At 54.2% G+C, this 20,604-nt stretch overlaps 2 protein-coding genes across 7 annotated transcripts; both read left to right on the top strand.

The window, feature by feature from the left end:
- Positions 1 to 5: 5 nt before the first annotated feature.
- Positions 6 to 4,400, top strand: MRPL2 (mitochondrial ribosomal protein L2). 2 transcript variants are annotated; one of them, XM_069487810.1, is made up of 7 exons: positions 7 to 159; positions 1,223 to 1,391; positions 2,820 to 2,961; positions 3,075 to 3,190; positions 3,264 to 3,374; positions 3,684 to 3,757; positions 4,140 to 4,400. In XM_069487810.1, exons 1-7 carry the CDS (start codon positions 64 to 66, stop codon positions 4,350 to 4,352), a joined length of 921 nt encoding a protein of 306 aa, XP_069343911.1. In that variant the 5' UTR covers positions 7 to 63; the 3' UTR covers positions 4,353 to 4,400. The 2 variants fall into 2 exon arrangements, with proteins under 2 accessions (XP_069343913.1, XP_069343911.1); XM_069487812.1 differs by lacking the exon at positions 3,684 to 3,757 and having other exon boundaries at positions 6 to 159.
- A 302-nt stretch (positions 4,401 to 4,702) lies between these two features.
- On the top strand, positions 4,703 to 19,697 carry CUL7 (cullin 7). 5 transcript variants are annotated; one of them, XM_069489134.1, is made up of 26 exons: positions 4,703 to 5,064; positions 5,874 to 6,461; positions 6,922 to 7,073; positions 7,216 to 7,716; positions 8,209 to 8,347; positions 8,447 to 8,643; positions 8,938 to 9,178; positions 10,015 to 10,252; positions 10,341 to 10,446; positions 11,468 to 11,695; positions 11,965 to 12,055; positions 12,157 to 12,328; positions 12,499 to 12,604; positions 12,877 to 12,972; positions 13,105 to 13,280; positions 13,598 to 13,731; positions 14,031 to 14,213; positions 14,465 to 14,571; positions 14,659 to 14,841; positions 15,890 to 16,050; positions 16,221 to 16,437; positions 16,540 to 16,810; positions 17,641 to 17,786; positions 17,923 to 18,049; positions 18,138 to 18,343; positions 18,600 to 19,697. In XM_069489134.1, the coding sequence occupies exons 2-26, from the start codon at positions 5,882 to 5,884 to the stop codon at positions 18,921 to 18,923; spliced, it is 5,082 nt and encodes a 1,693-aa protein (XP_069345235.1). In that variant the 5' UTR covers positions 4,703 to 5,064; positions 5,874 to 5,881; the 3' UTR covers positions 18,924 to 19,697. The 5 variants fall into 5 exon arrangements, with proteins under 5 accessions (XP_069345235.1, XP_069345234.1, XP_069345233.1 ...); XM_069489133.1 differs by having other exon boundaries at positions 5,874 to 6,557; XM_069489132.1 differs by having other exon boundaries at positions 16,221 to 16,810.
- Positions 19,698 to 20,604: the final 907 nt, after the last annotated feature.

The following is a 20,604-nucleotide window of genomic DNA, read 5'->3' as shown; positions in this document are numbered from 1 at the left end:
TCTGGGAGCGCCGGATAGACTGGTAAGGGTGGCGTGCTGAGCCCAGCAGAGCCTGGTACGCCTATGGCCCTGTTGGCACTGACCCGCGCTCTGGGCTCCCTCAGCCTGGCGCCCGCGGCCGTCGCCGCCCCCGTCCCGAGTCTGCTCCCCGCCGCCCAGGTAATCCACCTGAACCGGGAAGAAGGCTGTTTCCGTTTGGGCTGCCGGGGAGGGTGTTGCGAGTCTGGTCAGGAGTCTCGAAGGTACGTTACCGTGTATGTCAGACGAGATACCGGAGGTGAAAGTGCTTTGCAGATCACCGGTTGAACAGGTTTCAGTAATAACTAACATCGATTGAGTGCCTATGAGAAGCTAGGCATAAGTGATAGATGTTTCAAATGAACTTTCAACCACTCTACAAGGAAGTTATTGTTCCCCTTTTACAGATGAGAAAAGTGATAAGCGGTCCAGGATCACAAACCAACTATTGGAGGTTGGCAGTATGGCTTCAGAGACTGTGCTTTTAATCATTATGATATTATACCTACCAGGATGAGTTATTGCTGAGATTAGAGAATGCAGGGCAAGATACCAAGAATAGGGGCCTCAGGTGAAGGTATCCTAAGGTCCCTAGTGGGCAACTGGTGAGTCACAGAAAAGAGAAGTTGTAAGTCTTGCCCCTCTGCAGCTCTCTGGTTGATTATGGTAGAGTTTGGCAGATGCATATTTAAAATTCAAAACCAAGCCAATCTACTCTGAAATGCTGGGAATATACAGCTAGGAACAAGACAGAAATGATCTCTCCCTTCCATTCATATGTGAAAAACTCCCAGAAACAATGCAGAGGGCAAAAGGCATTGGGTGCTAATGGCAGTGCTTGGATGTGTGGAAGTTACCAGCTCTGGAGAAGGCAGTTGTTTAGGGAAGGAAAAGATTCCGGAAGATGGAGAGTTTTCAGCCAAATTTGGAAGGAGATGACCAAGGGGAGAACATTCCATTGAAGAAATACTTTAGAGGTGAGAAGATCAAATAAGGAGAGGTAATCAACACACATACATCTGGATAAACATTCTACACTGGTATCCATGCAAGCTGTAAAGGGTGGAGTTTTTTAACAGCTGGTCTGGGATACTTCCAGGAGGAACTGGGCTACAAGCTAAAATTGGTCTGTGCCCTCTTTGTGCTCTGATGCTTTTCAACTTCAACTAGCTTTCAAGTGAAAGAGATTTCTTTTTTTCCCTAGGTGACGAACAATGCCTTCCTCCGATTGCCCTCTGCCTTGGTGTTGCTCCCCTGCCGCCCAGTCCTTACTTCCGTGGCTCTGAGTGCCAACTTTGTGTCCTGGAAGAGTCGTACCAAGTACACCGTTACACCAGTGAAGATGAGGAAGTCTGGGGGCCGAGATCATACAGGTGGGAGCAAAGGGATTTAACTCATTGATTGCCACACTAGAAAAAAATTTTTTTCTTGGGGCTATAGTGTTTTTTTTTTTTTTTTTTTTTTGTTGAGACAGAGTCTCACTTTGTTGCCCAGGCTAGAGTGAGTGCCGTGGCGTCAGCTTAGCTCACAGCAACCTCAAACTCCTGGGCTTAAGCGATCCTACTGCCTCAGCCTCCCGAGTAGCTGGGACTACAGGCATGCGCCACTATGCCCGGCTAATTTTTTCTATATAGATTTTTAGTTGTCCATATAATTTCTTTCTATTTTTAGTAGAGACGGGGTCTCGCTCTTGCTCAGGCTGGTCTCGAACTCCTGACCTCGAGCGATCCACCCGCCTCGGCCTCCCAGAGTGCTAGGATTATAGGCGTGAGCCACCGCGCCCGGCCCTGGTGTTTTATTACACAAATAGAATAAAAACTTTGAAAACAAAATGATCTTTCTAACTTAATGAAAAAATTGTTATTTTTAATTGTTTTCTGTGCATTAGTTATATGCAACTTGAAAAATAGTTCTCGCTGCTCCCATGGTGAAGAGATGTATGAGTTACATATGCTCCAGGAGGCCTGGGCTCAAAACTAGTGTGAGTTAAATACAACTCACATGGCAGCTAATGTGTTAAGCAGTAAAGGGGGAAAACATGCTAGTACCCTAGACCTGTATATTAACACGTTTATATCTTGTAAGGCAGAGGAATATAATTAAGCATTTATTGGGCTCCTTCTGCACATCCTAGTATGTGTGTGGAAGCCAGAGAATAGAATACAAAGCAACAGAACTGGTCTGTGCCCCTATAGACAATCACAGTGGTTCTTGCCTGTAATCCCAGTTACTATGGGAGCTATGATTGTGCCACTGCACTCCAGTGTGGGTGACAGGGTGAGACCCTGTCTCAAAAAAAAAAAAAAGAAAAAAAAAGAAAACTGGCCATACACAGGAAGTGTCATGACATTTTTCTGCACACACTTCAAAAATTTATAACAGCCAGCCACAGTGACATGTGCCTATAGTCTAGCCGCTTGGGAGGCTGAGGCAGGAAGATCACTTGAGCCCAGGAGTTTGAGTCTACCCTGGGCAACATAGTGAGACCCTGTGTCTTTAAAAGAAAAAAAATTTTTTTTGTAACAGTTGAAATTATTTCAGTATGATTTATATGGCTCTCTAAACTTACTGAATTCCATGATTTGAAAAGATTTTATCTGGAAGCTTTATACAATTGACCAAGTTTTGTGTAGGTGTTGCCCTATCTCCCCTTGCTCCAGTACACTGACCTGGAGCAAATTTTTATCATTTTCTGTTTGTGCCATAATGCTGAGAAGCACAGCTAAGGACAGGCCAGTTTCTGATGCTGGGAGTTGAACTAGTCTGACCTAGAACATGTACCCGAACTATCCTGACCACAGGCCGCATCCGAGTGCATGGTATTGGCGGGGGCCACAAGAAACGTTATCGCATGATTGACTTTCTGCGTTTCCGGCCTGAACAAGAGACCAAGCCCGGACCCTTTGAGGAGAAGGTTGTCATGGTCCGCTATGATCCCTGTAGGCAAGTTTGGGATTTGGGACGATGATAATGGGGTCTGAATAACTGCTTTGTAGCTTCTTAGAAGATGTGGGACTGCCTAGATGGATTGCTCACCTGTCCCTCACCCTGAACAGGTCAGCAGACATAGCTCTGGTTGCTGGGGGTAGCCGGAAACGCTGGATCATTGCCACAGAAAACATGCAGGCTGGAGATATAATCCTGAACTCTAACCACATAGGCAGAATGGCAGGTGAGAAATGGCTACCAGATGTGTGGGCTGGAGGCTGCAAAGGTTCTAGCACTGATGAAATTCTGTCTTTTAGTTGCTGCCCGGGAAGGGGATGCACATCCTCTTGGGGCTCTGCCCGTGGGGACCCTCATCAACAACGTGGAAAGTGAGCCAGGCCGAGGGGCCCAGTATATCCGAGCTGCAGGTATGGGAAAAGGAGCTGCCTGGGTCTTACAATTTGGAAGGCCAAGGAGTGCCTAAGGTCACAATTCTCTGAATCCATGGGTCTACATCTGGTACTGGCACAGAAAAAGAAGAAAAAGACAAGGAACATGAGGATGAAGATGTGCTTGTGTGTTGATCTAAAACATTGCATGCATGCTTCTTTGTTGTATCTGCTCCTAAAGGGCAAGGCAAGGGCAGCATGTGGGATATGGCCCCTTTATGAATTCCCCCTCTGTCCCCGCCAATGCCTCCTCTCTGTGGAGGGTGGCAAAACTACTTCTTTCCCCAGGGACTTGTGGTGTGCTGCTTCGGAAGGTAAATGGGACAGCCATCATCCAGCTGCCTTCTAAGAGGCAGATGCAGGTGTGTGGGGGGGGGGGGTCCTGGTGGGAGGGATCAGCAAAGGAGGAATTTTTGGAATGTACCTTGCCTGTCTGGGATAGCTCCCAGGTGTTTTATGATGCTAGGAACTGCCTTGAGCTGGATGTGCCCTTTTCTGCCACTTGACTAGGTGTGTCTTGTCAGGTTGGCACCATAATGAAATAGGGAGGATGACTTTCTTTTACAACTACCCAGTTTCTACTGTAGGACTCACATTTAGGTTCACCCACGTTGTGCTTTCCCCCTCTCCTCTCCCTTTTCAATGAGTGTCAAGAAGCCTCCAAAAGTGGTGTCTTCAACGATGTCAAGCTCCCCCACCCCCACCCCGGACTGTGCATTCTCCTCCATCTGCTTTCTCCGTCAGGTGCTGGAAACGTGCGTAGCAACAGTCGGCCGAGTATCCAACGTCGATCATAACAAACGGGTCATCGGCAAGGCAGGTCGCAACCGCTGGCTGGGCATTAGGCCTTCCAGCGGGCTATGGCACCGCAAGGGGGGCTGGGCTGGCCGAAAGATTCGACCACTGCCCCCCATGAAGAGTTATGTGAAGCTGCCGTCCGCTGCTGCCCAAAGCTGATATTCCTGGACTCTAATAAAATGGCCCCCCATTTTAATCTGTTACTGTTTTTTTAGGGGGGTTAAGGATGGTACAGACTAGGTGTGGGGAAAAAAGCAAAAAGTATGGGAGGAAGAAAATGGAAAGGACAGGATGGAGTCCCACCCCCAGTTCCTTTACATATCATGGAGGAGGAGGACAATAAATGACCCCCGAGGTCTTTTCTGGTTCGGATTTTGGGAAACGGGGAAGCACTTCCGGCGTTAGGAGGAGGACAAAAAGGAAAAGGAAAGGGCGGTGCAGAGGAGGTGCCGCGCGTCGCCGCGGTGGCATCCGTAGCTCCGCCCCGGCGCGCTCCCAGGGCCCCTGGCTTTCCGCTGGGTCTGGCGGAAATAAGCCGTGGCTCTCGGGGGTGGCGGAGCCCCCAGAACTAGGCGCGCGGCGCCGCAGGCAGAGACCAGGCTCCGCCCTGACCCAGCGGCCGTCGACCCACTCACCGGGAGCGACAGTGGCTCGGCCCTGGAGTCTTGAGTCCCCGCGCGCCACGCCCCCTGCCTGCCCGCCCGCCTGCCTGTCCTGCGGAGGCACGCCCCCTCCCGCCTCTTCCGCCTCGACCCCTTCGGGGGGCCTAGGGTGGGCCCAAATCTTCGCCCGCGTCGACGCCAGCGTCTGTCCCGCATCCCTAGCTCTGCGAAGGACAGGCCTCGCGCCAGGACCCCGGTGGATTTCTGAGGTGGCCAGAGCCCCGCCGCGGCCCCCTGCCCTTACCCTGGGTTCTCATCTGCTCACTCGCCCACCGAGCCTCACGCTCCCCCGACCTCGCGTCCCCCTGTCTTGCCGTGCCTCGGGATTCTAGTTTATCGGGCCTAGCCCCCCTCTCCCACCCTACTGCACGCCCCTAAGGTGGGTCTCCGGTTTCCATCCCTTAAGCATCGCGCCCCTCACCCACCCGGTCTCCTGTGCGCCCTGCTCTGCCCTGTGCCTCGCGCAGCGCCGCCGCCAGACCTTCCTCCCAGCCCGTCGCTCCCGGGGCTTGCACCCCACCACCAATGCTCCGGGTCTCTTGCCTCTGCGACTTGCACTCCCGTGCTTCAATCCTAGAGATAGCACCCCTTTGCCCTTTGCACACACACTGGAGATCTCCCTCCCAACACCCCCTACATTCCCCTTTGGGCTTCACACACCTCCTTCCCAGGGCTGCTGCTCCTCCCCCATCCCAAGGCCTTGGGATTCACTGTAACTCCAAGGCTGCCTGCCTCCACCGTCCTCCTCCCACTATTGCAAACTAATCCACTCCAGGCTGCAGAACCTTGGAGACCTTCCTTTTAGCCCTCAAATTTTGTATTCTCCAAGAACAAATACCCCCCTGTTTGTCTATTTAAGCCTGGCCCCACCCAGCATGCAGCGGGCAACTCCTGGGCCCTGCTTTACCCCACCCAGCCGGACAGCTGTTGCCATTTGCTTCCCCAACTCCTGGATGTCCTTGATTTTCTGACCTCCCCTCTCACTGCAGCTTGCTTGTTCTTTTCCTGTGTGTTCCAGGTGCCAGGATGGTGGGGGAACTTCGCTACAGGGAATTCAGGGTGCCCCTGGGGCCGGGCTTACATGCCTATCCCGATGAGCTGATCCGCCAACGGGTGGGCCACGATGGGCATCCTGAGTACCAGATTCGCTGGCTCATCCTCAGGCGCGGGGATGATGGGGAAGGGGGCTCCAGCCAAGTGGACTGCAAGGCTGAGCACATCCTGCTATGGATGTCCAACGACGAGATCTATGCCAACTGCCACAAGATGCTGGGCGAGAATGGCCAGGTCATCGGGCCCTCTCAGGAGTCTGCAGGGGAGGCTGGGGCCTTGGACAAATCTGTGCTGGGGGAGATGGAAACCGATGTGAAGTCCCTGATTCAGAGAGCCCTTCGGCAACTAGAGGAATGTGTGGGCACCATCCCTCCTGCCCCTCTGCTTCATACTGTCCATGTGCTCAGTGCCTATGCCAGCATCGAGCCCCTCACTGGGGTATTCAAAGACCCAAGGGTCTTGGACTTGCTCATGCACATGTTGAGTAGTCCCGATTATCAGATTCGCTGGAGCGCTGGCCGGATGATACAAGCCCTGTCCTCCCATGACGCTGGTGAGGGGCAGTATGGGGAGGAAGGGAAAGCAGGAGAGGGGCTGGGTCGGCTCAGGGACTCACAGGACACTGTGGCAGGAGCCTCTGACCTCATCAGTACGTAAATGATTCTTTTGCCTTTCTCTTAGAGTTGGAAGAAAGGAGATGGGAATGGGGGTGGATGTGGGGAGGTGGGCATCTCTGCTGAAAGAGGAAAGACTGAATCCTCAAGAACCACATATTAATTAGTTGGCTTTCTATGCAAAGGAAGAGTTTACCCTATTGCAGATTGTGCACGCTTGTGTGTGTGTGTGTGTGTGTGTGTATGAATAAGATAGTAAATTTTGACACAAATCAAGTCATGTCACTCACACTGTGGTGGCAAAAGGATTGGATTGAAAGGGTGGAGGGTCTGGGAGAGATGCCTGGGAAGGGTAAGGTTGGAGAGCATTATAGTTACTGACTAGGGTTTGGGTTACAGGGACCCGGACCCAGATCCTTCTGTCACTGAGCCAACAAGAGGCCATTGAGAAGCACCTGGATTTTGATAGCCGCTGTGCTCTGCTGGCATTGTTTGCACAGGCCACACTCTCTGAACATCCCATGTCTTTCGAGGGCATTCAGCTGCCACAGGTATCCTGTGGGGGTGCAGGGTGGGGACAGCTGTGAACAAGATCTAAAGACCAGGTTTTTGCACCTGCTTACAGAGGACAGTGTGGAAGGAGGGGCCAAAGCTGGGACAGGGTGGATGTGAGCCAAAGGTTGTATCCCACAGGTCCCAGGAAGGCTGCTCTTCTCCCTGGTGAAGCATTATTTGAATGTCACCTCACTCCTGGATCAGCTGAATGACAGTGCTACAGAACCAGGAGCCCAGAACAACTCTGCTCCTGAAGAGTTGAGTGGGGAGAGGGGTCGGCTGGAGCTGGAGTTCAGTATGGCCATGGGCACCCTGATCTCGGAGCTAGTGCAGGCCATGCGCTGGGACCGGGCCTCAAGCAGACCAGGGAGCTCAGCACAGGCCCCCTGTTCCATCTTCCAGCCTCAGCTGGCAGATGCGGCCGCAGGGCTTCCACCCACCCAGGCCCAGCCCTCCCTCAGGAGGTCAAAGCGGTTTCGCCCCCGCTCTCAGTTTGCAAGTGGCAATACCTATGCCTTGTATGTGCGGGACACGCTGCAGCCGGGGATGCGAGTGCGGATGCTGGCTGATTACGAGGAGATCAGTGCCGGGGATGAAGGCGAGTTCCGGCAGAGCAACAGTGGTGTGCCCCCTGCGCAGGTGAGCGATCACAGTGGCGGGATGCTGCTGGGGATCTATTTTGAGTGGGGCATAGCTGGACTTCCATACAGGGGACTCTGGCAGGCCACCCAAGGAGAAAGCCCTCAGTAAGATTGGGGTGGTGAAAAGGGGTCAGTGGGTAAGATAGGGGCCACTTGGAGGGCTGGGAGGATCTGGTTTAGGAAGCTGTGAGGTCAAGAAGACTCACACTCAGGAAGAAACTGACACAGCAAGACTCCCTTAAAGGTCAAGGTCAGGAGATGGGGTGGTTGAAGTCAGGAGGAAGTGTAGGAGCATAAAGATTGAGTGAGAGGAGAGGCAGTCTCGTCCCCAGGAGGTAAGGCATCCATTCTGTGTTTATGTGTTCTGTACATGCCAACGTTTTGCTATTTGGTGGTCACCCCGAGGGCTGTAAGTCCTCATTAACTGAGCCACAGGCAGTCACTAGTGACCTTTCTTCCCCTTCCCTCTCTTTTGTTCCCTGTCCTCCAGGTGTTCTGGGAGTCAACGGGCCGCACCTATTGGGTGCACTGGCACATGCTGGAGATCTTGGGCTTTGAGGAAGACATTGAAGACGTGGTCCCAGCTGATGAGCACCAGGGGGCAGTGGTCAGTGGAGCCCTGGGTAGAGGTGAGCTCAGAGAGGAAGCAGGGATCAGCTCTGAGCAGGGGAGCAGTGACTGGCTGGGTGGGCAGTGACATCCCTGTGCCCCACGGTCCATTTCAACAGCCCTGCCCTCCTGGCGCTGGAAGCCGATGACAGAGCTCTATGCTGTACCTTATGTGCTGCCTGAGGATGAGGACACTGAGGAGAGTGAACACCTGACCCAGGCCGAGTGGTGGGAGCTCCTTTTTTTCATCCAGAAGCTGGATGGACCCGGCCATCAGGAGGTTCTCGAGATCCTCCAGGAGAACCTAGATGGGGAGGTAGGGCCAGCATGGAGACACTCAGAGGTTGGAGGGCTCCACTGCAAGGGCTGGACTGTGTAGAGCATTTGGAAGGCTCAGGATGAAAGTGGAGGTCAGATAGCATAAGGGGCTATCGGGAGTGGGGAGGGAGTCTGGAATGTTCAGAGGTGGGAGGTGTTGGTGAGCTGTCTGGGGGAAGCCAGCTGCCAGCCATGAGAGGACGTATGTGCAGAGAGATCCCCACCCCTACCAAGGGCCCCTGGAGCCGCCATGGTGGCAGGGCTGCCTGCAGTGAGAGTTTCTCCCTGACAGCACATCCTGGATGATGAGATCTTGGCTGAGCTGGCTGTGCCCATAGAGTTGGCCCAGGACCTGCTGCTGTCTCTACCACAGCGACTTGATGACAGTGCCCTCAGGGACCTGATCAACTGCCGTGTCTATAGGAAGTATGGGCCTGAAGCCTACCCATCCCTTCTAGAAGCCCAGCAAGATGTCCTCCTGTCAAAAGCCCAGGACCAGGCTCAGGAATCAGAAGATGCAGCCAGAGTAGGAGGTAGGTGCCAGACAGACACAGCAGCTGAGCAGACTTGCCTTTAAGGCATTAGCACAGGACACACGTCTGTGCTGATTTTTGTGCAGTCCTATCTGGGACAGATGGCACCTTATGAAAAATCTGAAACTTAGGAATAAGTAACCAATGGAGAAGCAGACGTGTTCCCTTAAAGAATGAAGGAGGATGTAAAGTAAGAAAATTGCAAGAGATTTTTGAAGCCTTAAAGAAGCCCGCACATTTAACTTTTTCTATTAGAAAAACAAATTATTACATGCCTTTAAACATAGGGGAAAGCTCTGTTCTTTGCAGACAGAAAGCTACTTTGTTTTTTTCTCTGAGACAGAGTGTCACTCTGTTGCCCAGGCTAGACTGTGATGGCATCAGCCTAGCTCACAGCAACCTCCAACTGCTGGGCTCAAGCGATCCTCCTGCCTCAGCCTCCCGAGTAACTGGAACTACAGGCGTGTGCCACCACGCCTGGCTAATTTTTTCTATTTTTAGTAGAGATGGAGTCTTGTTCTTGCTGAGGCTGGCCTTGCACTCCTGACCTCAAGCGATTCTCCAGCCTTGGCCTCCCAGAGTGGTAGGATTACAGGTGTGAGCCACCTCACCCAGCCAGAAAGCTACTTTCTTATTTTAAGAATATAAAATATAAAATCTGTCATAAAGTTGTCCTAAAAATACATTAAGAGATATTATAGGGGGACAAAAGAAATTAAAACCATTTTTAGGAGAAATTAGAAAAAAAAGAGTGAGAGTTATGAATCTGTCTATCCTTTTCTGAGCCTTCACATCACTAACAGTGGGCAACTCTTGGAACTCCCCACTTCCTGTAGTGAAAGAACCCCCATCTCAGAGCCTCAACACTCCCCTGCAGCATCTGGTGGAGGGTTATGGTCCTGCTGGGAAAATCCTCCTGGATCTGGAGCAAGCCCTCAGCTCAGAAGGGACCCAGGAGAGCAAAGTCAAGTCACTCCTGCTGCAGTTGCAGCGGCAGCCCCAGCCCTTCCTCACGCTGATGCAGAGCCTGGACACTCCAGAGACCAACAGGGCGCTGCACCTGACTGCTCTGAGGTGAGGGCGTGGTGAGAGGCGGGCTTGGGCAAAGGGGATCTCTGAGGCTGACTGCACATCTCTCTGCCCTCCCGCCTCTGTCCCCCAGAATCCTGATGCAGCTGGTGGACTTCCCCGAGGCGCTGCTGCTCCCCTGGCACGAGGCCATGGACGCCTGCATGGCCTGCTTGCGGTCCCCAAACACTGACCGAGAGGTAGCCCTGCCCTGCTCTGGGGACATGCTGGGAGGGAGAGAACACAAGGCAGCCGCTGGTGAAGCAGACCCCCTGACAAGGCTCGGGGGGGTATGATGGAGCCTTTGTGCTCTTGGTTTCAGTTTTGCTTTTAAAAGTGAATTATATTTTTTTAAATAGATAATACATTTACATGGCTCACACATCATAATGCTATAACCAGGTACACATTGAGAATTCTCATTCTCACCTGAATCCCTATTCTCCTAGCGCCCCCCACATACCCACTTGTATTAATTTATGTGTTCTCCCTGGGTTCCCTTATGCAAATATAAAGAGACCCCAATGTGTGTTCTTACTTACCACCCTCTTCTTACACAAAAGAAGATATGGAGATATATATATGTATACACACACACACACACACATATAAACACTAACAGCTTCGATGGCTCCTTTTTTGGCTGGGCCTCTGGGAGAAAGGGGATGAAGGAGGCAAAGGGGCTGTCACATACCCAAGTCCCCTACAAGAGGCTTCAGAAGGGGTCAGAAAACTAGAATCATGGTGGCATTGGTATCTGCAGTCACCTTTGGCTGCTACCCAGATTGTGGTTTCTGAAGTGGACTCACTGAGTGCTCACACACAAATCCAGTCCCTCTTAGTCCCCTCCCAGCCGTCCAAGTGTCTGTGCTTGGGGCCTGAACATCTTAAAATGCAGCCCCACAGCTGGTTCCTGGGACAGCTGGGCCTGAATGAAAGAACCCAGGATGCTCTCTGCACCTGCTGCCAAGGGAACCAGGAGCCTGGAGCCCCAGGGTGGCAGGCCACCTCTTGGCTCTTTCCACTTCAGTTTGCCTTTGGTTCTCTAACTGCACCTGGCTCTTGCGTCTCTCCATCCCTGTCTTTTTACTTCCTCACTCTGTCTTGTTCACTGCAGCATCCCCAGCACCCAGCACACCCTGGGTATATTCTACAACAGATACCCTTGTGGCCCATGCCCTGTCCCCTTTATTCACCTTCCCCTGTGTGTCCCCACCCCAGGTGCTCCAGGAACTGATTTTTTTCCTGCACCGCCTGACCTCGGTGAGCAGGGACTATGCTGTGGTGCTGAATCAGCTGGGAGCCCGAGATGCCATCTCCAAGGCCCTGGAAAAGCACCTGGGAAAGCTGGAGCTGGCTCAGGAGCTGCGGGACATGGTGTTCAAGTGTGAGAAGCATGCACACCTCTACCGGAAACTCACCACCAACATCCTGGGAGGCTGCATCCAGGTCAGGAGGAAGGGCAGGGGAAGCGTGTGGGCTCGGAGCTGCATCAGAACCTGCAACCCAAGCAGTGGCGGGGAAGGGGCTGTGTTCCTACAGCTGGGAACAGCAGGTGACGCCAGTGAGCCTGGGGCATTCGCTCCCCACCTGCTTCCCTGTCCTGGCCTGCTCTGCTGGTGTTATGGAGGAAGTCTGCTGCTTGGTCTTCCTTCCATATATGTTTCCCTGTGTCTCTCTGTGTTCTCCCCACCTTCTCTCTGATGTTCCGGCTGCAGATGGTGCTAGGCCAGATCGAAGACCACAGACGAACCCACCGGCCCATCAACATCCCTTTCTTTGATGTGTTCCTCAGATATCTGTGCCAGGGTTTGTGCCTGTTCCCCATTGCTCCCTGTCTCCACACCAATGTCTGTTTTCCCCCTGTACCCTACCAGGCTGTGACCTCTACCCTTCCCACTTGCCCCCAGGCTCCAGTGTGGAAGTGAAGGAGGACAAGTGCTGGGAGAAGGTGGAGGTGTCCTCCAACCCACACCGGGCCAGCAAGCTGACGGACCGCAACCCCAGGACCTACTGGGAGTCCAACGGCAGCACTGGCTCCCACTACATCACCTTGCACATGCACCAAGGCGTCCTCGTCAGGTAACGTGCTCCCTCCCACACGCTTAGCCACACACCTACGCTTTCTCGTGACTTCCCTGTATTCGTCTTTGGGGAAGCACCACCCCCCTGAACTTGAACTAAGAGTCCCCTGGGCTCTGCAACGACATGACAGGTTCCAGTTCCGACTGGTTCCTCCTCCCCACTCCCAGGCAGCTGACTCTGCTGGTAGCCAGCGAGGACTCGAGCTACATGCCGGCCCGGGTGGTGGTCTATGGGGGTGACAACACCAGCTCTCTTAACACGGAACTCAACTCGGTAGGGGGCCCTGTGCCATTAGCCCACTCCTCACAGGACCTGCCCTCCTGCCCAGACTCTGAACTCCCAGACACCTCCCCACAGAAAGTAGAGTCCTTTATCCCTGTGTGCATGTGACCAGGCCCTGAGCAGCGGGGGTGGCATTAGGACCCCTTGATCAGGACCCCACATATCCCAGGGCTGGCGGAGGGAGGGATACGGCGGGGGGACTTGGGTGTTCTCAACACCCCTGTCCACGTGTGTGGAGGTGACAGCCTTCTCTGCCCTGCCAGGTGAACGTGATGCCCTCCGCCAGCCGGGTGATCCTCCTGGAGAACCTGAACCGCTTCTGGCCCATCATCCAGATCCGCATAAAGCGCTGCCAGCAGGTGGGGCCCGGGGTGTGGGGTATGGCCCTGGGTCTTGGGCAGCTCCAGGGGTGAGGCATGAGGGCATAGTTGACCCCAGCCCATCATGAGGAGGGTGTGTGGCAAGTGCAGACAGGCCTGTGTGTATTTCAGGGCGGCACCGATACGCGCATTCGGGGGTTGGAGATCCTGGGCCCCAAACCCACGTTCTGGCCAGTGTTTCGGGAGCAGCTGTGTCGTCACACACGCCTCTTCTACATGGTTCGGGCACAGGCCTGGAGCCAGGACATGGCAGAGGACCGCATGAGCCTCCTGCACCTGAGTTCTAGGTGTGTGAGAGCATGTCTGTGTGCCTGTGTCTGTGGGAAAGGTAAGGCTATTGCAGGTGGCTGGCGGCCGTGAGATGGAGGTTTGATACTCTTGGTGAGGGGGGTGTTCTGAGGTGTGGGGAGGGGAAGGAAGGATGAAGAGATTCCTCTGGCAGGCTGAGAAGGACGTATGCCGGTTAACACAGGGCAGTTCTGAAGAACTGAGCAGCACTTTGGTCTGGGTGCTGGGAGCCGGCCGGCAGTCTTAGGCTGGGTGGACCCTGGGGTAACTTACACCTCAAGCCTCTGACACCTTCCTCCTCCTTCCTCATCCCCAGACTGAATGGGGCTCTGCGCCAGGAGCAGACTTTTGCTCACCGCTTCCTTCCCGACAACGAGGCTGCCCGAGCTCTGGGCAAGACCTGCTGGGAGGCCCTGGTCAGCCCCCTGGTCCAGAACATCACCTCACCTGGTAACCATCCCGACACCCGGCCCCTTTACCATCCCATTGCTTGGGCGCGCCAGCCCGCTCCTCGCCCTCCCCTAGAACCACCTGGGTGATGCCCTTGGCCCTTGTGGTGCCTGCCTTCATCACCCCAGTGCCCTCTTCCCGCTTTCCCACGTCTCCCAAGTGCCAGCTGACACCATAAGGTCAGGAGGGCCCTTGACACCCCCTCCCCTGTGTCATTCTGTCCAGCTGCCCTTTCTCTACACTCCCTTCCAGCCCAGCCTCCCCCATGCTGTGCTTGGTTTGTTTGTCTCAATCTCTAGATGAGGATGGCATCAGCCCCCTGGGCTGGCTGTTGGACCAATACCTGGAGTGTCGCGAGGCTGCACACAACCCCCAGAGCCGCGCGGCAGCCTTCTCCTCACGGGTGCGCCGCCTCACACACCTGTTGGTGCATGTCGAGCCCTGCGAGGCATCCCCGCCAGTGGTGGCCACTCCCCGGCCCAGTGAGTACTGGGGATCAGGCGGGAGCTTTCGTGAGGAGCCTTCCCTGGGCCTCCATTCACACGCTGCAGGCTCCTGTGCATCCTTCCCCTCCCTACGTGCTTAGCCTGTTCTCCAGGTTTGTGCCATCCCTATCTGAGAACATCATTTTGGGTGGCAGCATGTCAGGAAAGGCCTCGGGGCTCACCCTCAGATGGGAACGTGGGAGCCGAGGGGCTGCTCCCTGCCTCTGCCACTTTCTCTGTCTCCACAGAGGGCAGAAACAGAAGCCATGACTGGAGCTCCTTGGCCACCCGGGGCCTTCCAAGCAGCATCATGAGAAACCTGACCCGCTGCTGGCGGGCCGTGGTGGAGGAGCAGGTGGGCAGGAGCAGGTGTGGGGAGAAGGGGCACTGTAATGGCGTGTTGGGTGGCCAGCCTCTTCATGCTCCTGCCCCTTCCTTGCAGGTGAACAATTTTCTGACCTCATCCTGGCGGGATGATGACTTTGTGCCACGCTACTGTGAACACTTTAATAATCTGCAGAAGTCGAGTTCTGAGCTGTTTGGGCCACGGGCAGCCTTCTTGCTGGCGCTGCAGAACGGCTGTGCAGGGGCCTTGCTGAAGCTCCCTTTCCTCAAAGCTGCCCACGTAAGCCTCCACCCTCGCCTCACCCCGGGTCTCCCCACAAACTCTCCCTTCCTCGTCTCACGATGGCCCACCCTTCCATTCCTGTTCTCTGATGAACATGTATTTGTATATAGCCATGATATCAAAAACTTAAAAAATAGAATAAAGAAGAAAATAATGGCCTGCAGCATACCATCCTAATATATCTTGATATACTTTCTCCTGTTAGTAGGCATGATTTATAGTTTACTCACGGGTAGCTACAATGCTCCTTCTTGTTTTCTTTTGACTGTTACATTAGAAGCCTTTTTCAGTGTTACTATTTGTCCTCATTTTTTATTTTTGCACAAATACCATCCAGGGACGTACTGTGATTTACTTCACCATTCCTATGTTTTCGACAAATATTTAATGAGCACTTAAAATCTGTCAGGCAGTAGGATAAGAGCTCAAGACAGAATAGCTAACAGGATAGATGAAGACCCTCCCCTTAAAGTTTACAGTCTCTTGGGCAAGATGCAGTTAAGCGAGTGATAAACTATTAAATAAAATGTGATAAGCACCGTGGTAAGCAAGGGCAGTGCGGCAGGAGCATGAAGCCCTGGCTGCTTGAGTTGCTCCCAGTCCTATTTTATCAGGAACACCACGGTATGACCACCTTTGTACAGAGAACTTACTTTCTCATTTTAACTGTTATTATAACAGTTTCAATTTTAGCCACAGTTAATGTGAAAAACGGTTTCTGCAATTATTAATATTACTAATGTGCACAATTGTTAATGATCTTATAAAGTAGTACCAGGTGGGCACAATATGTGTTGCTTTAGTGATATATTCACTGAAGGCCTAGACTTCACCACAATGCAATATATCAATGTAGCAAAATTGTATTGTACCCCATGAATATTTACAAATAACAAATAAGTGAAAAAAAAAAAAAAAAAAAAAGCATTGACCGGCTTAGAAAGCTGCCGGCCATTCACATCTACTTTCCAGACCCTCCTCACTGCTCCCACTCACCGACTCTGCTTGCTTGTTCATGGTTTTCCTGTGCTCTGCTGACGCCCAGGTGAGTGAGCAGTTTGCCCGGCACATTGACCAGCGGATCCAGGGCAGCCGGATCGGTGGAGCCCGGGGGATGGAGATGCTGGCGCAACTGCAGCGATGCCTGGAAACGGTTCTCATTTTCTCTGGCCTGGAGATAGCCACCACCTTTGAGCATTACTACCAGTGAGTGTGGACCTGGGTAATGGGAGCTAGGGGTAGGGCAGGATGGCCGGGGCAGGGCCAGCTCATGGGGCCTGGGAGTCTGGGATACAGGCAGGCTGGAGCCCTGGAGCAGGAGGCTGGGCCATGCTGGCACCCACACCAAGCTGTGGCCTGCGCTGTGTGTGCTGCAGGCACTACATGGCAGACCGTCTCCTGGGCGTGGGCTCCAGCTGGCTGGAAGGGGCTGTGCTGGAGCAGATCGGTCCCTGCTTCCCCAACCGCCTGCCCCAGCAGATGTTGCGGAGCCTGAGCACCTCGGAGGAGCTGCAGCGCCAGTTCCATGTCTATCAGCTCCAGCGGCTTGATCAGGAACTCCTAAAGCTGGAAGATACAGAGAGGAAAATACAAGTGGGTGCCTTGGAAGGGATGAGCAAATGGGCAGGTAGGAAGGAAGAGAGGAAGAGCAGACTGGAGGAGGCCATGGTACCTGGGAACCCTGTGCCCCTTCAGGTGGGCTGTGAGGCCAATGGCAAGGAGCACGAGAGCGAGGACGACGAGGAAGCTGGGGCAGCAGCAGCGGTGGACGTGGTGGAGGGAGAGGAGGAGGAGGAGGAGAACGAGGACCTCTACTATGAAGGGGCAATGCCAGAAGTGTCTGTGCTCGTCCTGTCCCCACGCTGCTGGCCTGTCGCCTCAATCTGCCACACACTGAACCCAAGAACCTGCCTGCCCTCCTACCTGAGGGGCACTTTGAACCGATACTCCAACTTCTACAACAAGAGTGAGCAGCCAGGCAGAGGGGACTGGGGAGAGGATGGGCTGCTGGGAACAGACCTGGGGTGGGGGGTAGACCCTAAGGTTGGGAGCCTTGATGTGAAAAGGGATGGTCTTTAGGGGTAGGAATTCCTTGGGCAATGAAAAAAACCGGAGTGGATTTGAAAAGAAAGGGCAGGAGCTCAGGTTTCAGCTGGGGTGGCAGGTGCTATCTGACACCGGATCCCCGGGTGGTTGCCTTTTCTATCCTTAAATAAGACCCAGGAATCTCTTTGTGGGTGGTGGGGAGGATGGAGGCAGGAGGCACCTGAGGCCAACTGAAAGGGCTTTCCCTTGGCTGTAGGTGTCTGGCTCCTTCCTGGTCAGTCACCTATAACCCTACACTCCCCGCTGGGGGCTGATCCCAGGCTGGACAGCAACAAAGGAGGGAGAAGAGACTCAGGCCCTGCCCTCAGGGAGCTCCCAGACTAATGGGGGAGACTGTTTCCTCTCTCTCAATATCCCAGTTTGATGAGAGCCCCAGTCTTCCCTCACTTCGTGGTTTCGTCTCCCTAAAAAATAAAACAAGGCAATCCTCAAAGGCGCTGATCATAGTCTTCCTGGCAAAAAGCTAGGACCAGGGTGGTTCCCAGGTACTTAAGGCCCACCAAGGAGCTATGCACAGGGTAAGCTGAGATCTGGAAGCTCAGACCAGCAACCACAGTGTCCGTAAATGGTGGGGCCACACACTCTGCAGAGATGAGCAGGGGCGAGGCTGACCAGTGGTGTACCCTCATTCCAAGCCCTGACTGCCTCCTTTCCCCGCCTGTCTCCCCCTTTTCCCTGGTTCCTCTTCAGGTCAGAGCCACCCTGCCCTAGAGCAAGGCTCCCAGAGGCGACTGCAGTGGACGTGGCTGGGCCGGGCTGAGCTGCAGTTTGGGGACCAGACCCTGCATGTGTCCACCGTGCAGATGTGGCTGCTACTGTATCTCAATGATCTGAAGGTGGCCCAGCCTCTCTGCACTCTCCCACTTTGTCCCTCGCCTTTCCTCCCTAATCCTTGCCTCCCTATCCTTCTCCCCTCCATCCTCTCCTCTCCACTTCTTGGGGGGCCCTGAATGTCTTTCATCATCTCTTAAGGTGGTCTCTGTGGAGAGCCTGCTGGAGCTCTCGGGGCTCTCTCCAGACATGCTGAATCAGGCGATTGGGCCTCTCACCTCTTCAAGAGGCCCCCTGGACCTTCATGAGCCAAAGGACGTACCAGGAGGTACGCACTCAGGGCCAGGGGGGCCTCTGCTCTGAGCCAGGGCCAGGCTCCTCATGGGCATCCACCAAGCAATCAGCGTTTATTTCAGGGTTCCTCAAGATTCGAGATGGCAGCGAGGAACTCAGGCCAAGGAGAGGAAACGTGTGGCTCATCCCACCTCAGACATACCTGAAAGCTGAGGATGAAGAGGGCCGGAACTTGGAGAAGAGACGGAACCTTGTGAACTGCCTCATTGTCCGAATCCTCAAGTCCCATGGGGATGAGGGGCTGCACATTGACCAGCTTGTCTGTCTGGTAGGTGGGGGTGGGCACAGTCGGTTAGGAGGCTTTGCAGGGAGTCCGGGGGAGCAGGAGCAGTCCACATGAGGTGGATCCACATTTGAAGCAACTGGTTCACTGTGCAGCCTGTAGGTGTGTGAGGAGTGAGGTCAGGGTGCTTTAATGTCCTTGAGGCTTCCTGTCCTAGTAGCTTGTGGTTGGAATAGAAGCTAGAGGTGGGGTGAGCCGGGTGCCTCTGACCTACTGTTCCCCCTTGCCTCTCCCATACCAGGTGCTGGAGGCTTGGCAGAAGGGTCCATGTCCTTCCAGGGGTTTGGTCAGTACCCTTGGTAGGGGGTCTGCCTGCAGCAGCACCGACGTCCTCTCCTGCATCCTGCACCTCCTGGGCAAGGGCACACTGAGACGCCATGATGACCGGCCCCAGATGTTGTCCTACGCAGTCCCTGTGACCGTGATGGAGCCTCACACCGAGTCCCTGAACCCAGGCTCTTTGGGCCCCAACCCACCCCTCACCTTCCACACCCTGCAGATTCGCTCAAGGGGTGTGCCCTATGCCTCCTGCACTGGCACCCAGAGCTTCTCTACCTTCCAGTAGCCCTGGAGATGGGATCCAGGGTAGGTAGGGCTGGGGCTTTCTACAGAAATAAAATACAGGAGTTCGATTGTATGACCTGTGCGTGTTTGGCGACTGCTAGAGATCTGAACAGGAAAGGGGAAGGAGCTCCCTGGTACTGAGGCTGTCTCATGACATGCCAAGAGTCCTGTTAGCGTGAGGATTGTAGACTGGGAGAAAGGTGGAGGGAGTCAAGTGTGACTCAGCATCCCCCTCTAGGCAAGGGGATTAAGTGGACTGGGATTTCAGCCCCTTCTCGGAGGCTGTGCCATCAGAAGTTCTTTAACCTGGCAGGCTGGAGACCCAGGCCCACTTCAGCCACTCACCAGATGATTTATAGCTTGGGCAGATGATCAAGCAGGGCATCATTTCCCTTGTTTGTGGAATTGGACCAGTCACTCCAGGACTCTGATGAGTAACAGGTATGGAAGCATTTGACATGGTGAAGGCTTTACCAATGAATCCCTATTTTGGCCACCATTCCCAGCAGTGACTTCGATTCATTGGTGCCTTCCCTAAGTAAGGCTGACATAGTGAAGAGGAAAAAGACCCTTGGACCACAGCAAGCACCCTGGAGCCTGAGTGTGTATTCCATCTGATCGTTTAGGATCTGGGTTGGAAGCAGACCTAGAAGGGACTGCAGCACAGTTCTTACTTCCTCCCATAAGCTCCTCCACTTTGCCCCTCTCCCACTCCAATGCCTCCACCCCTTCTCTGGCCCTGCAGAGCTGTACATGCTGTCCTCAAACTCCTACCTCTAGCCGCATAGGCAAGCCCCTGCCGCTGTGGGGGAGGTTTGCCTTTGCTGCTATGATTGGCTCCCTTGGCCCCACCCACACTGAGGCAGGGCAAGTCAGGCCATAGGGGACTCTGTGCCAGGAGTGGAGCACTGCCTTTTGGCAGGGCCGCTGGGGGGAGGGAAGGAGGGATGACCCAGGCATTCCCGAGGTGACAGGGTAAAAGCTATAGAAGAAGGGGGGGCGGGGAGTCAGGTGGTAAGGGAGGAGGGCACAGAGGCCAGACAGGGAACTGAGGGCCATCCAGGGCTGAGATTTAGAATAGAGTCAGTCTGTAGGGGGAAAAGAGCCCAGGGCCTGGGAGTCAGGCTGTTCAGGGTGAGGCCACAAAACAGAGGGCAGAGGGGACCCCAGTGGTCAGAGAGCTCATGCTTGCTTTGCAGTATTGGTCCCATGGTGCTGTTGGTGGCTCTCACAGAAGGTGCCAGCCTGTTGGCCCTCTGGGACAGAATCCGGGAAACAGCTGACTGGGGCCACAGTGGACTAGGGCACACTGGGTCTGCTGCAGTTTGTCACTTGGGTGCCTCTCCACCTTTGTACCAGACATCATGGCCTACCTTTGACTCAGTTTAATCTTGAGCTGGCTCTCAGTTGCCAGAGCTTTTTGCCCTTCTCGGGGTTTCATGCTCTTTGTAAGCCTAGCTCCCTGCTGTGGGCTGTGGCAGCCAGGTCTGCATGCAATGCAGGTAGGGGCAAAGGATGGGACTTCCTTGCACTGAAACCCCCAGTGCTGCTACTGCCCCCCGCCCAGGCTCCTGCATGGGCTGAGCTGTACACCACACCCTGAATTCACAGCACCCGCTCAACCCCTTATGCATCCTACCCAGTCACCAGCCCCTCGGTCTCACATAGGGAATGCTCATCTG

Source organism: Eulemur rufifrons, chromosome 15 (genome assembly GCF_041146395.1).
Source record: "Eulemur rufifrons isolate Redbay chromosome 15, OSU_ERuf_1, whole genome shotgun sequence".
Classification (NCBI taxonomy): domain Eukaryota; kingdom Metazoa; phylum Chordata; class Mammalia; order Primates; family Lemuridae; genus Eulemur; species Eulemur rufifrons.
The sequence above is the reverse complement of the archived record's forward strand: the minus strand, read 5'-3'. Positions and strand labels throughout refer to the sequence as shown.

What these genes read in the sequence shown, in the direction of transcription:
- MRPL2 (XM_069487810.1), top strand. Translation starts at nt 64, where the DNA reads ATGGCCCTGTTGGCACTGACCCGCGCTCTGGGCTCCCTCAGCCTGGCG. An exon ending in GTCCGCTATGATCCCTGTAG is followed by an intron (nt 2,962 to 3,074) that starts GCAAGTTTGGGA and finishes CACCCTGAACAG; the next exon opens with GTCAGCAGACATAGCTCTGG. An exon ending in CCAGTATATCCGAGCTGCAG is followed by an intron (nt 3,375 to 3,683) that starts GTATGGGAAAAG and finishes TTCTTTCCCCAG; the next exon opens with GGACTTGTGGTGTGCTGCTT.
- CUL7 (XM_069489130.1), top strand. Translation starts at nt 5,882, where the DNA reads ATGGTGGGGGAACTTCGCTACAGGGAATTCAGGGTGCCCCTGGGGCCG. An exon ending in CTCCTGCACCTGAGTTCTAG is followed by an intron (nt 13,281 to 13,597) that starts GTGTGTGAGAGC and finishes CCTCATCCCCAG; the next exon opens with ACTGAATGGGGCTCTGCGCC. An exon ending in TTGACCAGCTTGTCTGTCTG is followed by an intron (nt 18,344 to 18,599) that starts GTAGGTGGGGGT and finishes CTCCCATACCAG; the next exon opens with GTGCTGGAGGCTTGGCAGAA.